General features: G+C 52.4%; 1 protein-coding gene across 1 annotated transcript in view; it reads left to right on the top strand.

The window, feature by feature from the left end:
* The first annotated feature begins 234 nt into the window (after positions 1-234).
* The window catches only part of TLL2 (tolloid like 2), a 95,751-nt gene continuing 81,406 nt past the window's right edge, over positions 235-14,579 (top strand). The window contains exon 1 of the mRNA XM_036438710.2: positions 235-948. Coding sequence (XP_036294603.1) covers positions 795-948 — 154 coding nt within the window. The 5' untranslated portion in view covers positions 235-794. The remainder of the gene's footprint in view (positions 949-14,579) is intronic.

Here is a 14,579-nt window from a genome sequence, read left to right as displayed (position 1 = left end):
AGCATCTTAGGCTGTTTTTATTAAAGGATAGGGTCACTTAGAGGGGAAACCAGTCATTTTAAATTATTGTATCCTTCCCCAAGCCACTAGGTTAGGTGGGCGCTGCAAAAAGCACCCCTTCGTGGGTGAGAGGGAAATCCTCTATTTTTTCCTGCACTGAAAGCGACTCGAGAGAAGACTGACTTCATGCCTGCAGAGGAACGACTGTCTGAGAGCAGCGGGTAGGGGAACCGGCACCTCTAGCCACTGCTGCGTGCCTCGGCCCATGTGAGCACTGGGGAGTTGTAAAGTGAGTGAGCGAATCCAACCCTGCGGGAAGTCCAGCCTCGGTCTCCAGGAGCCGCGTTCTCCTGTGGGAGCACCGGGGACCCAGGGTCCCTGCCTTCAGCATCTTCCTCCGAAGTTGCGGAGGTGCCGGGAAGAGGAGGGGCTTCGCCTCGGGCGTCCGAGTGATTGGCTGCCCGGGGCCCCTGGCGAGGGCCGTGTGGTCCAGCCCGGGCGGAGAGGGGCGGAGCGGCCACTGTTCCAACCACAGCCGCCAACGCCACCGCCACCGCCGCCGCCAGCCGCCGCAGCCCCGGCCGCTGGGCAAACACCTCCGGGCGGCGGCTTCCTCGGGTCCCCGACGCGGTCCGGGGCGCCGCGTCCCGCTCGCTCCGCGCAGAGCCATGCTGGGCGCGCGCGCGTAAGCCCCGAGCCCGGCGGCCGCCGACCCGACCCCGCGGACCGGTCCTCGCCTCCGTCCAGCTTTGCGCGCACGCACCTCCCCCGGTCCCCGCCGGTCCCTCGCGACCATGCCCGGGGCGACCGCTCTCGGGGCCCTCGGGCCGCTGCTGCTGCTGCTGCTGCTCGGGGGGCGCGCGGACGCGGCCCCGGACTCCTCGGCGCTGGAGGGCGCAGAGGGCGCGGAGCCGCAGCTGGAACCTTACCACGACCCGTGCAAAGCCGGTAGGTGAGGCGGGCCGCGGGCACGTCCGGCAGAAGTTTGCCTTTGAAATGCAAATGAGGCGGTGGGCCAGCCTGCAGGCCGTCTGTGGGGCGGGTCTGCCCTCCGCTCCCCTCCCCTCGCCGAGGCCCCCGGGCGCCCCGGGAAACAATGCCCCGGAGGCACGGTGTGCGGTGCGCTCGGGGCGGCGGCCGCGGGAGCGTTTCCGAAGCGAATCGGGGGGATCAGGGCGGGTGCCCGCGGCCTCAGGGCGCTGGGGCCGGGCGGGCGCGGGCTCCGGTGCCGCCTGACAGCCAGGTGGCCGGCGCGGGCCCCGCCGGACGCGCGGCCGGAGCGGAGCGGAGCGGCGGGCGGGGCAGGGGCGGCGTTCTCGGGCTCAGGTGCCGTCGCCGCCGGCTCCGATTGCACCGCGTTTGTAAGTTTTGCGCAAAGTTTTCCTACATCTTTGTGGTTCGTCCTGGGGAGAGAATGTTTAGACGCCGAAGAGCTCCCCAGCGGGCAAAGAGACGGACGGGGTAGCGGAGGGAGAATGTGCGTGACTCGAGTTGCTGCTGGGTCACTCCCCCGTGGCCCCTCCGTGCGGTCCGGGCCGGGGTCGCCCCGCGAGGAGGGAGGGGTGGAAGCTGGCAGGTGCCGCAATCCCGCCGGGAGCGGCGCCGCGGGGCGCGCGGAGCCTCTGGCGCAGACCGCGGCGGGGACGACGCGGCTCCCGCTCCCCACCGGCCACCCACCGGCTCGTGTGCCCCGAGGGGCGCTGCTTCCAAGCTGGACTCGCGGAAAGGACCGTCCCAGAGGCGACCAGGCTCATTTCCCAAAGAACCGATGGATCTGAGGCAATGCCCGGCTGGGACGGGGGATGCCCGGCCCTTTCCCGTGGCGCCTGCAGCAATGAGTCAATAGAGGGAAGGGGCTGCCTTCAACCGCAGAAGGGCAGGTGCCTTGGGCCAGTGGCCCAGGCCTTCACTCCCTGGAAACTCAGTTCTCTTAATCTCTATGCTGGGGACAAGAGCCCTGCCGGTGTGGCTCAGCGATTGAACATTTTTCCGTGGGACAAGAAGTCATAGGATCGATTCTTGGTCAGGGCTCACGCTGAGGTGGGCTCGATCCCCAGTAGGGGGCATGCAGGAGGCAGCCAATGAATCTCTCATTGCTGTTTCTATCCCTCTCCCTTCCCCCCTCTCTCTAGAAGAAAAAAAAAAAAATCAATAAACTGGGAACAGTAATTATAGGCAGACTCAGATGATTTATAGGGAACTTCTCTGCAAATGGAATAATGATGTTGGCCCTGTAATTATTTGTGTTGCTACCGCAGTGGTTGTGGTCTGAGCTGGCGCAGGGCACGTCGGAATTAGCTGAAATCTGGAAAAGATCAGGTTACCAGGAGGCTGGAGGACCCAGGGGGTGGTGAGACCTGAGAATCTTTGGAAAGTGGAAGGTCAAACCAGCTATAAGGGGCTTGCTCTGACAGTGTAGGAAGATTCCTCCAGAATACCCACCTATGGCTGTACCTTGCAGGGCTTCTGAGTGGGAAAGGTTCCAGGGTAATTTGAGAGAATATCAGCTGGTAGCATGGCCCTGTCTGAATTCATCTCAGTTCATCACGGGTCTCGGGAGCACTGTAGGAATGTTGGTCTTGACTTGAGAAGAGGGAAACTGAGGCTGCAACAACGGGATGGGGGTTAAAGAGGGTGGATCAACTTCCACCTGCACCTGTCCGATCCTTGACTTAAATGTGTGAACCGGTAGGAGGAGCTGGAGTCTGGCTGGGGACGCGATCAGCTTGTTGAGGAATGTATTGAGCACCTCTGTTATGCGGGGTGCTGCAAATCCAGGTGAGAGAGGCATAGATCTGCCTGGGAGAGCTCCCAGTCCCTGGTCTCAGCCTTGAGGTAGGTTTGCCTATTGGGCCTCATTTTTTTCTCCAGGAATTTTGGAGGAAATGCTGGATCACCAGGATGTGCATGCTTTGTGACTCTTCACAGACAGATGGGATGGATAGGCAAGGCTGGAAAGTAGGGACCGATGGTTCTGTCAGCTCCACGCATCCTCCATAGTCTAATTTTGATCCTCCCACATGGTTGGCCTCTCCCCTAGGCTATGCTGATGCTAAGAATGGCCAGAAGAGGGCGACAGCGAGGGAGATCTGGGGAAAAGGCCGCATCTCTCGCTCTGCCTCAGGCTGTGGAAATTCCCTGGTCTGGGGAACAGCCTTCTGGAAGGACAACAGGCAGTTCCCTAGTGCACGTTATAACACAGAGCAGGTGTTCACAAGTACTTCCTGTTGAAATACTATAGAGGAATTTGAATTTTTGTAATAAATGAACAATTGATTTCATTCCGTGTAATTAGTTAGGGGTTCTTGAATTCAGACCTGATAATTATTGGTAAATAGGGTCTCAAAAATAAGTGAAGGGTGAATTTTATGGTATGTGACTGATAACTCAATAAAAATTAAAAAACAAACAAACAGTAAGTGAAGATGAGGATGGGCCAGGGCAGTGTTGGGGGAGGAAACATACATGTGTCCCAGCTCTGGCCTAGACGCTCATTGGGGTGGGTAGTGTCTGGAGAGGGGGGCCAGGAAGGGAAACACATTGGCCCCTTTTGGATGAGGGGCTGAGTAATAGCCAGAGCAACACCCCATTGACCTGTGACCCAGTCTGGGGGGTAGACAAGCAGCCCTGAAGGTTTCGTTTGCATTTGGAGAACCTGAGCTTCTTGCCAAGACCTGCCTGACATTGATGCTCCTTTGACTTCCGATGCCACATCAGTAGTCAGAGCTCAAGTTCTGCAGACAGAAAAGTCCTCAGTGGTATATCAAGGCAGGTCCCCACTCTGACATCAGCAGAATCCGTTTTTTCTTCTTCCTCCTGCCCAGCCCTGTGTGTTGGGAGAGTGTCCTTTAATCCCCTGTCCAGCACGGTGAGAGGCAGTGAGAGGAGGGATGTGGCAGTAGCTGGACCACAGAGCCATCTCCAGATGAGCTGGCTCCTTGGATGTGCACGGTCCTGCCCCAGGTGCTATCAGACCACAGCCCTGTCCCTGGGAGCTTCCAGCTCAGGGCGTGGCATCTTCAGCTGGAAAATGCTCCTGATGGCAGCTGAGTGTAGCTGGGTCAGCAGGCTGTCTCATTCAGCACCTCCTGTGGTCAGTTCTGGGCCTTCCACTGATCACTGCTTTCAGTCATTTTCATTTAATGCCTGCCCGTCTTGGGACATGGTTGCTGTTTGAGCATCTAGCTCCTCCTCAGTCCATTTTTATTTATTTTTTGACCCAAGCTTTGGAGTCAGGCTGACTGAGGTTTCCTTCTCGGCTGTCACTTACCAGCTGTTAGACCTTGAACAATCCTTCATTCTTAAAGCCTCAGTTTGCTGTAATGTGGTTAATAGAAACTCCTACTTCACAGGCTTGCTGTTCTAGGAAAGGCACGTGATACGGTGCTAGACACTCACTAGCTATGTAAAAAGTGTGCAGGTTAAATTGAATCCTGTGTACACTACCACTTTCTATTCCTGTGAGAGAGCCCAGTGGCTACACGGGCGAACTCTGGAGGCAAACTGCCCAGGTTCACATCAGGATCTGCTTACGCTTTCTAGATCTCAGCTTCCTTGGCTGTAAAATGTGTCTACTAATATCTGCCACAGGGAGCTATGATAAAGATTAAATGAGTGAATATAGACAAAACAAATAATGCCTGGAACATGGTAAAAAGTCAGTAAATGATATCATTTTTTATTATTATCACCCTATACAAATCCAACAAAGTTTCTAAGTGGCAGGCAACCTAGTATCTGAACCACTGAAGGCCTATAATGCTGGGGAAGATAGCTCCTCTATATCCAGAGACTGTGGTCTAAAACCCAAGCTCTCTGCATCTGCCATGCCTCTCACTGGCCTTGAGGTGAGGCAGATTCCATGTCCTGCAAGCCAACAGGGTTTCTCGGCCCCAATGAGAAGCCAGCCCCTGACTGCAGCAGATCCTCAAATAATGCCGCTTCATTTAAGGTCCCTTTGTTATAAAATGTTCATGAGATGCTGTAGGAACTATCGAGGATATTAAGTGAGTATTGCATTTGTTTTTTATTTTTAATTCATTCATTTATTTTTTGAGGACTTGCTGTATTTGGAGATGTGTGAATGTGTTGGGTGGGAGACTTTATTCAGCCAATGGCTCCTCCCAGCTGCTCCACTTTGCTGTGGCCTCCAGATTCCGAACCGCTAAGGTGTGACCCGGATTGGGGCCCGCTCCCCATTTGATGGAGGGCCCATTGTTTTGCCACAGAGACCTAGCCAAGCAACCTGAATAGACACTATAACTTCATTGGCCCCCAAACCTTGCCTTCTCAACCCTCGATGTATTTCCCAAGAGGAAGAACATGATAATGAATCCTCACGTTTCTCTACCTTTTTACCTGATTGCAGCTTTGCCTGAGAGCTTTGGGTGACACCTGATGGTTTACAAAGCCCTTTTTCCTTCTATTCCCTCTTTTGATCTCTCAGCCAGGAGATGGTCTGGGCTCCTGTGATTCTGTGGGCACTGCAGGTCGGTGGTCTGTGTGCTTGAGAGGGGAGCGGCTGGCCTGGGACCCGTACATGACATTGAACATGTTCATGGCAGAACCAACGCCTCAAATCTCTGTTCTCCCCGCTAAGCCCAGGCCTCTCCAACCCTGGAACCACTCCCCTTCTCCTGGCTCCTTCCGCACACAGTGCACGCATCTGTGTGCTGCCCCCCGCGAAGGGCATGTTCCTGCACTTCCTCCCCAGAGCACCATCACCCAACCTCCTCCCTCCCTCTGTCTTTATCTGTGGCTAGGACTCCTACAGCAATGAAGCAATTCTGGCCTTCACAGTGCACTTAGTCCCATTGCATAGGGGAGAACACGTGACTAATTCAGAGTGTCACCACGCACCTGTACCCCTCTCTGTTTCTCCGTCCCTTTTTCAGTGCATGGATGTCAGGTCTTATATGGCCAACGTTTCCCAAGGGGTCCCTGGGTGGGTGCCAGCCAGGGAGATAGAAGCAATAAAACATCCTATTAAGAGACTGTTTTTGGCATCCGGCAGCCTGTGGCATGAAGCCTGTCTATCCTCACTGCCCGTGTGGTTTTGACTAAGTGTCTTAACCTCTTTGCCTCAGTTTGAGAATATTAAAACCCACCGAATAGATTTGTTTGAGGAGGAATTGGGGCAGTGAACATGAGGTGTTCAGCACGTAGCCATTAATTCTTCTCCTTGCCGGCATTATTATTAGTCCTATTATTGTTTCTCGTTTAAGAAGTTCCCTGTATGTGGCTCTCTCTCAGGGGCCTGTGTGTGCTTATCTCTCCCTTTCAGGGCTACAGAGAGTTCTCTTGGAATCCATAGCTTGTGGCAAGTGATAATTTATTGCTCCACCGCTTGTTTGCTCTCATCCATGTAGCAGGGAGAGGATGACAGATAAACCAAATGCATACAGGCAGGCTTCTCTTGGTATCCTCTTAGCCCGCTCAGGATGCAGTTCTGCCTGGATGCATACATAGCAACGGGAACGGAGCTCCCCTGCTGATTGGTTGCAGACCTAGCTGTGATCACGCCATCCTCTAACTACCCCTGACGATGACTAATAAATATTCTCAAGCTCGCCCGCACAGGCACTTGAGTGTGGATGTTCACCCCCGAGTCCTTGCCTGCTCCGCCAGCTGGGCCACGTATCTCCCAGCTCATCCTGCGATCTGCACCGAGCTTCCTCCTCTTCTTCCCACCTGGGTTGCCGGCCTTGAATGGATGGGAGTCCTTTGGGAGCCAGTTTCCCACAGGAGCGGCTGCCTTCCTCCTTAACTCTTTTTTTTGGGCCCCTGGGTCTGTTCCTCTTCCTGCTGAGCTGGCACTTGTTTCCCTGCCCTCCTCCTGGTCACAGAGTCTGCGGTGGCCCATGGAGGGCTGGGCTCCGTGGTGAGGTACCAGTCCCCCTAGCTGCTTCAAACAGAAGCCCAAGCACCATCCTATATGGGAACCTGTATCTCCCTCCCCGTCTCATGCAGACCAATCCAGGTTTTGCCTATTCTGCTTCCAAAATTGAGTCAATCCACTTCTCTCCATCTTCACTGCCACTATTGGATCTAGGTCCCTGCCAGCTCTTTTTTTTTTTTTTTTTAAATCAATCTTTATTGTTCATATTGTTACAAAGGTTCCTCATTTCTTCCCCCATCCACCAGGTTCCCACCCCACCCTCTGCCCCCTCCCCATCCCCCATTGTCCTCATTTATAGGTGCTGTTTATGTTCAGTCTCTTCCTCCCTCCCTTCCCCCGATAGTAAATCCCTTTTCAGATAGTAAATCAGTTACTTAGCATTTTCTCATATCAATAATACCACCACATGCCCAATGATACATTTCACACAAAAGACATTTCCAAATAGGTCAACCAGCCTCATCCAGGCCCCACCCAAGGCACTCCCAGATCAACACCCCAGCCCTATACTAACTCAACACATCCAGATCTAAGCCTTCATCACTTGATTCAGCAGACCCTCAAGTTCCCACAAAAGTTTCCAGCCATGTCTGAGAGGCAGCCGGGGGGAGGGGCAGGCGAGGAGCGAGCTGTTCCGGGCCTGGCTGCTCTGGGCCTGGCCTCTGTTGCTCTGGTTCGTTCCACAACCAGCTGCTCCGGGTCTGGCCACTGCCGCTCCCGACCAAATTGCTCTGGACATGGCTGCTGCTGCTCCGGGCCTGGCGCACCCGACCCGGCTGCTCTGGGCCCGGCTGCTCCGGGCCTGGCCGCTCCCAGCCAGGCAGCCACTGCTCCGGGCCTGGCCGCTCCCAGCCAGGCAGCCACTGCTCCGGGCCTGGCCGCACCAGACCCGGCTGCTCCGGGCCTGGCCACTCCCAGCCTGGCAGCCGCTGCTCTGGGCCTGGCCGCACCAGACCCGGCTGCTCCGGGCCTGGCCGCTCCCAGCCTGGCAGCCGCTGCTCCGGGCCTGGCCGCTCCCAGCCTGGCAGCCGCTGCTCCGGGCCTGGCCGCTCCCAGCCTGACAGCTGCTGCTCCGGGCCTGGCCGCACCAGACCCGGCTGCTCCGGGCCTGGCCGCTCCCAGCCTGGCAGCTGCTGCTCCGGGCTTGGCCGCACCCAACCCGGCTGCTTGTATTTTCTTAAAATATATTTTATTGATTTTTTACAGAGAGAGAGAGCGAGAGGGGTAGAGAGTTAGAAACATCGATGAGAGAGAATCATGAATCAGCTGCCTCCTGCACACCCCCCACTGGGGATGTGCCCGCAACCAAGGTACATGCCCCTGACCGGAATCGAACCCGGGACCTTTCAGTCCGCAGGCCGGCGCTCTATCCACTGAGCCACACCGGTTTCGGCTGCATCCTTCTCTTTTATTAGCGCAGATGGGAGATGGCAACGTAACCACGAAACAACATACATCCGGTCCAATATAACCCAAGGACTGCCTGCATTTTGACTGATTTCAGAGAGGAAAGGAGAGGGAGAGGGAGAGGGAGAGGGAGAGGGAGAGGGAGAGGGAGAGGGAGAGGGAGAGAGAGAGAGAGAGGGGGGGGGGGAGACATCAATGATGAGAGGGAATCATGGATCCGCTGCCTCCTCCACACCCCCACCACGGATGGAGCCTGCCACTCAGGCATGTGCCCTTGACGGGACTAGAACGCGGAACCCTTCAGCCGGGGCTCTCCTGGGAGCTTGCCAGCAGCCTGGGCGAGGGCCTCCGCCGCTCCTGAGGTCTCGGCGTCCTCGGGGACCGCGCTGGGTGGGGTGGGGCCCTGGGTTTGGTGCTGGCCTGCCTCTGTCTGTCCTCCCCCGCAGGCCCGTGCCCTCCGCTGGCTCACCGGACGCGGAGTGAGGCCTCCCGGAGCGGCTGGCCCGGGTCTGTGGGCGGCGGGGACACGCCGAGCCTGTTTTTTCTCCCCTGGAGATTAGATAGGAGACGAGCAGAGGCGGGTGAGCAGGGAAGGGAGAGAGAGGGCTGGGGGGGTGGGCAGGGCCGAGGTGTCCTCAAACCAGAGGGGAGGGGCTGGAGGGACAGGGTGTGCTGAGGCTGAGCCCCCGTTTTTTCCCTCCCTCCCCCTTTCCATCCCTCCCCCTTTCCCCCTGCCAGCTCTTTTAATATATTTTTTTATTGATTTTTAGAGAGAGAAGAAGGAAGAGATAGAAATATCAATCTGCTGCCTCCTGCATGTCCCCTACTGAAGGTCAAGCCCACAATTCAGCATGCATCCTGACTGGAAATCAAACCAGTGACCTCTTGGTTCATAGGTTGAGGCTCAACCACTGAGTCACACCAGCCGGGTCCCCACTAGCCCTTATTTGGGCTACTACAACTCCTCTTGCCTCCTGCAGTCTGTTTTCTATGTTGCAGGCAGAGGGATCTTTTTGAGACTAACTTCTGATCATGTTTGCAGAATCCAACCTGCTTAGGACCCAATAATGACTTCCCATTGCTCTTGGGATGAGAGTAACTGCCAATCCTGTGCCTCCTATCCACCAGCCTCCTCCCCATACCCACCATGCTCCATCTCTCACAGGTTCTCCCCCTGCCTGGAAAGGCCTCCGGACTGTTCCCCTGTTCACCTCCAGCTCATCCTCCAGGACTCGGCTTTCATGTGCTTTCCCCCTGAGGCCTGCCCGAGCCCTGATTTTAATCAGGTCTCTTCTCTTAAATTTTTCATCATGTTTGTCTCCCTGACTGACACTTTTTACAGTCCATCAAGGGTTCAGTCCCTGGTGTGATTACTTGCTCAATGTCTGTCACGACATTAGATGCGAGCTCCAATGGGAGAAAACTAAACTCATTTGGCTTCCCAGTCACCAGCACAGTACCAGGCACATGAGGGTGCTCAGCTACCATTTGTCAAGTGAAAACATGAGATCACATAGGGATTCAGAAAAGGTAGCAATCACCATAAGGCAATCAAGGAAGGCTTCCTGTGAGGAGGCTGGTAAACCCTGAGCTTGTCCTGGAAGAATGGATGGGATGTGGAGAAGGTGGGATGCAGGGGAAGGCATTTCAGGTAGAAGAAACAGTGTGAGTCCAAGTGAAGTAGCAGGAGTAGTTGTGACGTGTCTAGAGCTGGGGGTTTACCTTGGTTTACTCTGCAGAGTAGTATTGACATGATCGAAAGAGGCTTGGGCCCAGTCGTCATGACTCAGTGGTTGAGCATTGACCTATGAACCAGGAGGTCATGGTTTGATTCCCTGTCAGGGCACATGCCTGGGTTGTGGGCTCAATATCCAGTATGGGGCATGCAGAAGGCAGCCAATCAATGATTCTCTCTCCCTCTCCCTTCCTCTTTGAAATCAATAAAAATATATTTTAAAAAAAGAAAAAAGAAAGAAAGAGGCTTGGTACAGGCCAGTGTAGCTCAGTGGTTGAGCATTGACCCATGAACTAGGAGGTCACCTTTCAATTCCCAGTCAGGCCACATGTCTGAGTTATAGGCTAGATTCCCAGTAGGGGGCATGCAGGAGGCAGCCAGTCAAGATTCTCTCTCATCATTAATATTTCTATTTCTCTCCCTTCCTCCTTCCCTTCCTCCCTCCCTCTCTCCCTCTTTCTCCCCCTGAAATCAATAAAAACATTTGAACCATCCCTTAAGAAATATTGCTGGTTTTTGAGCAGAGAACTGTGATAATGAAGACCTATGATGCTTGGGATTTGTAGAGGCAGGAAGTAGGAAGACCACCAGGAGCTCTAGGCCTAGGAGTATGAGGACCAGACTTGGGCCATGGCCTTGAGAATAGAAGGGAAGGGAATAGGGGAGAGAGATCCCAGGCTGAGCTGTGTCAAAAAGTCATCTTTGAAACACAAATGAGTTAGTTCATTAAGACATACTCAGGAAGCATTGGGGTGCCCTTGAGATGGGCAGAAAAGGGACATTATCTTTTTAACATATAATTTCTTTCAACTACACAGCTAAGACACACCCACTGGAGAGCAGTTAGAAAACAGAGAGCAAGAGTAAAAGTGTCTAGTAATTCCTTCGCCTGGGATAATTGTTAACATTTTGTTATGCATTTCTATTTTTAAAAATGCCATATATACCACTTTGAACCTGCTTGTATTCCTTTCTCTTAGTACTATGAACTTCTCTTTATGATGCTAAAGATGCTTATGTAATAAATGTACATATATGACATCAATATTAGTTACCGTAAATGGTTTTGTATACCATTGTATAGAGGCACCATAATCACTCCTTTATTGTTGGACATATCCCCTCCCCAGTCCTATTCTTTTGCTTTTAAAAATAACTAGCGGCTCAGTGCATGAAAATTCATATGCTAGAGGGGGGTCCCTCAGCCTGGCCTGCTCCGTCTGGGAGCCCTCAGGGGTGGGAGGTGACCTGGTGATCAGGGGAAGGCGACCCCCCATCACACCTCTGCTGCTGCCACTGCCAGCAGCACAAGCCTCAGTCGGTTACCTGAGCCTTGGGCAGCCCTGGGTGGCTGAGCAGCCACCATCCAAGACTTGCCTGTGTCTTGGGTCGGCCCTAGGTGGCTGGGGGCTGAGGGAACTGGGGGTTTCTAGAGGCAGGCACATAGAGCAGCTGGGCCTCCTGCCCTGGTGGGGCTGAGGGTACTGGGTGCCACCATTTTGTGGCTGTGGGTGCTGCCACTTTTGAGGGTGTGGCGGTCAATTAGCATATCCCTTCTTATTGGCTGTGGGCACCGACATCTTTGTGATAGCCTGAGAGTCAATTAGCATATTCCCTCTTTATTAGATAGGATGATGCTGAAGTCATTCTTATTGCTAGATTTTTATGTATTAAAAAAATATATTTTATTGATTTTTTACAGAGAGGAAAGAAGAGAGATAAAGAGAAACATCTATGAGAGAGAAACATTGATCAGCTGCCTCCTGCACACCCTCAACTGGGGATGTGCCCGCAACCAAGGCACATGCCCTTGACTGGAATCAAACCTGGGACCCTTCAGTCCACAGGCCAATGCTCTATCCACTGAGCCAAACCAGTCAGGTCTAGATTTTTATGTATTTAAAATTATTTCTTTAGAAAAAATTTCTACTGTCGACCTATGAACTAGAAGGTCATCTACACACAGAACTGCTGGGGTGGGGGGGAAGCATCAGTATAGATGCTTTTAGGACTTTTGATTCTTCTTTTAAAGTTCCCTTTAAACATTTTTTATTCTTTTGCATGCCCATTAAGATTAACATTTTGTATTCTAGTTTTAAAAGTCTTTGCTGGTTGGAGACAGACTCATAGATAGAGAGGAGGCAGACAGCTCTGGTGATGGGATGGGTGTTGAGGGGATGGAGGGACTGAGCAACTGAGCAAAAAAGAGAGAGAGAAAGGGAGGGAGGGAAGGTGGGAGAGAAAATAGAAAGAGAGAGAGGGAGAGAGGGAGAGAGGGGAAGAGGGGGAGGGGGGAGGAGAGAGAGAGAGAGAAAGAGAGAGAGAGAACTCATGTACATGAACAACAGTGTGGTGAGAGAAGGTAGACAGCTCTGGTGGTGGGAGGGGTGTTGGGGGGATGGAGAGACTGAGAAAATGAGCAAAAAAGAGAGAGAGAAAGGGAGGGAGGAAAGGTGGGAGAGAAGATAGAAAGAGAGAGAGAGAACGAACTTATGTACATGAACAACAGTGTGGTGATTGTGGGGCCAGGGAGGTGAGGTGGAGGTAGAAGAGGATATAGAGGGGATAAGATGGTAATGGGAAAAATAAAATAAAATTTTTGAAAAAGCAAAAAAGTCTTTGTTGGTTTAATAAGAGAAAAATATTTTGCTATTTTTTAATTCACATTTGTATTATAATTGTATGTCTTTTTCAAATGATTTGAAACTTTAAAAAATGTTTTGACCATTTGCATTTCTTTTGATGTGTTCATTTCCTATTATGTGATGTCCTCCTGCCCTTCCTGTTCATGCTCTTTTGTTTTTTAATTAGATGTTCATTTGTTAAAGTGTTTGTAGGAAACTCTTAAATATTAAGGACTTCAACTTTTTGCCTGTTATATATATCATTTTGTCACAAATGCATTTCGGAGAGATTTTGGAAAAGGAGAAAGCTTCTTTAGTGCCATACTATTCCCTTTTACCTGGAGACCATTGCATTGCTGTGCCATTTAAGCGGAGGTTAAATTGCTAGTAATGGACCCAAGCTAATGGGCTGTGTCCTTTAGAGTCCAGCTGGGAGACGGAAACCACACCAGTAATTTAAAATTTTAATATAAAGGGTTATTAACTAGCAAAATGGGATTGATTACTAAAAGGAGGTGGGCAAACTCTAAAGACAACAGAAATAGCAGCTATAGGGAGCAACTACTAGGGAAGGAATAAACATGGAAGAGCCATCCCCCTCCCCCCCGAAGTGGGCTGAAATTCTAACTTCATAGGAGAAGGTGTGGCTGTGCCCACTGGAGGTTGGAGACGTTCGCAGAGATGCTGCAGGAAAAGGCTGATGAGCCAGGAATTGCCCATTGGACAAAACTTTGAAGGGTGGGCACCAGGGAGTTTCTTGAACACCAGCAGAACCATTAAGAGAAGCCCCTTCCTCTTACAGTACCCTCTTCTCTAGTGCCCTCTACTGGCAGAGCAAAGGAGAAATGTCTCTAGGGTCCAACTCTAGCGTTGCAAGGCATGGCGAAGAAGAGTAGATTTAGAGCTGAGAGTCAGTAGCTGGAACACTGGCTTAGAAAAGCTAGAAGCGTCTTCCTCACATCGGTCCGGAGGTCTTCAGTGGAGGCCCCATAAGGTAGTTCCGCTCCACAAGATTCAATCTCCTTCAGGGTCCCAAGGTTGAGACCTTGTCTTCATGGCCCAAGATGGTCATCAGAGCTTAAACCATCACAAACACCGTCTATACGTAGAAGGCATGGAAAAGAAAGGGGGGCAAAGAGTGCGTGAGAAGTGTCTCCCAGGAAATGCCATTTGTCACTTCAGCTTTCATCTTATTGGCCAGGACTCGGTCACATGGCACAGATAGTTGTGTGGGATTCTGGAAAATCTTTCTTCAGGAAGGCCTGGGACTGGAAATCAGAGGTCCTGTTATTTTGGAAGAAGGGCAGAAAGGTATTGGTGGGTGGTATGCAATCTCTTCCACAGTGGACTAAACTTGCTATATCTTTGCAAAAAAATTTTCTCATAATGGTGATAGGCCCATCATCATTAACTAAAACGTTCACGAGATACCCAAAGTAAGGTCTTAGAGTAAAATCTTGTAGAATGTTAGCACTGGAAGAAACCCTTGGGAGTGAGTTTTTTATGTTTCCTGTGAGAACCCTGAGGGTCTGGGAGGGGCGGTTTCTTATCCAAGGTCATGTGGATAGCAGCTGGCCTGGCTGGAGGTAGATCCCAGGTCCCCTTTGCTCTCCACCTGCTGTGTCTTCCCACTCTGCACGCTGAGGGTCTCCGGTGGGCCTCGGTCTTCAGAATGAGTCACACAGAATTGCACTGCTGACGGACGGCTCAATGGGAGGTCACTCCACATTCCACAATAATGGAGATATTAGGGCTTATGAGATGTGCCTGGGCCCGGAATCAGGCATATAAGATGCAAAATTAGAGCCCAAGAAGCTTCTGGCCTTCAGGACCTAAACTGTATCCTTCTCTCCGGGACTGAGCAGAGGCCATGTGAGCTCAGGCGGCGGGAATGCAGCAGGTGTGAGAGAGCAGT

Source organism: Pipistrellus kuhlii, unplaced genomic scaffold (assembly GCF_014108245.1).
Source record: "Pipistrellus kuhlii isolate mPipKuh1 unplaced genomic scaffold, mPipKuh1.p scaffold_m20_p_15, whole genome shotgun sequence".
NCBI lineage: Eukaryota > Metazoa > Chordata > Mammalia > Chiroptera > Vespertilionidae > Pipistrellus > Pipistrellus kuhlii.
This window is presented reverse-complemented; position numbering and strand designations above follow the sequence as displayed.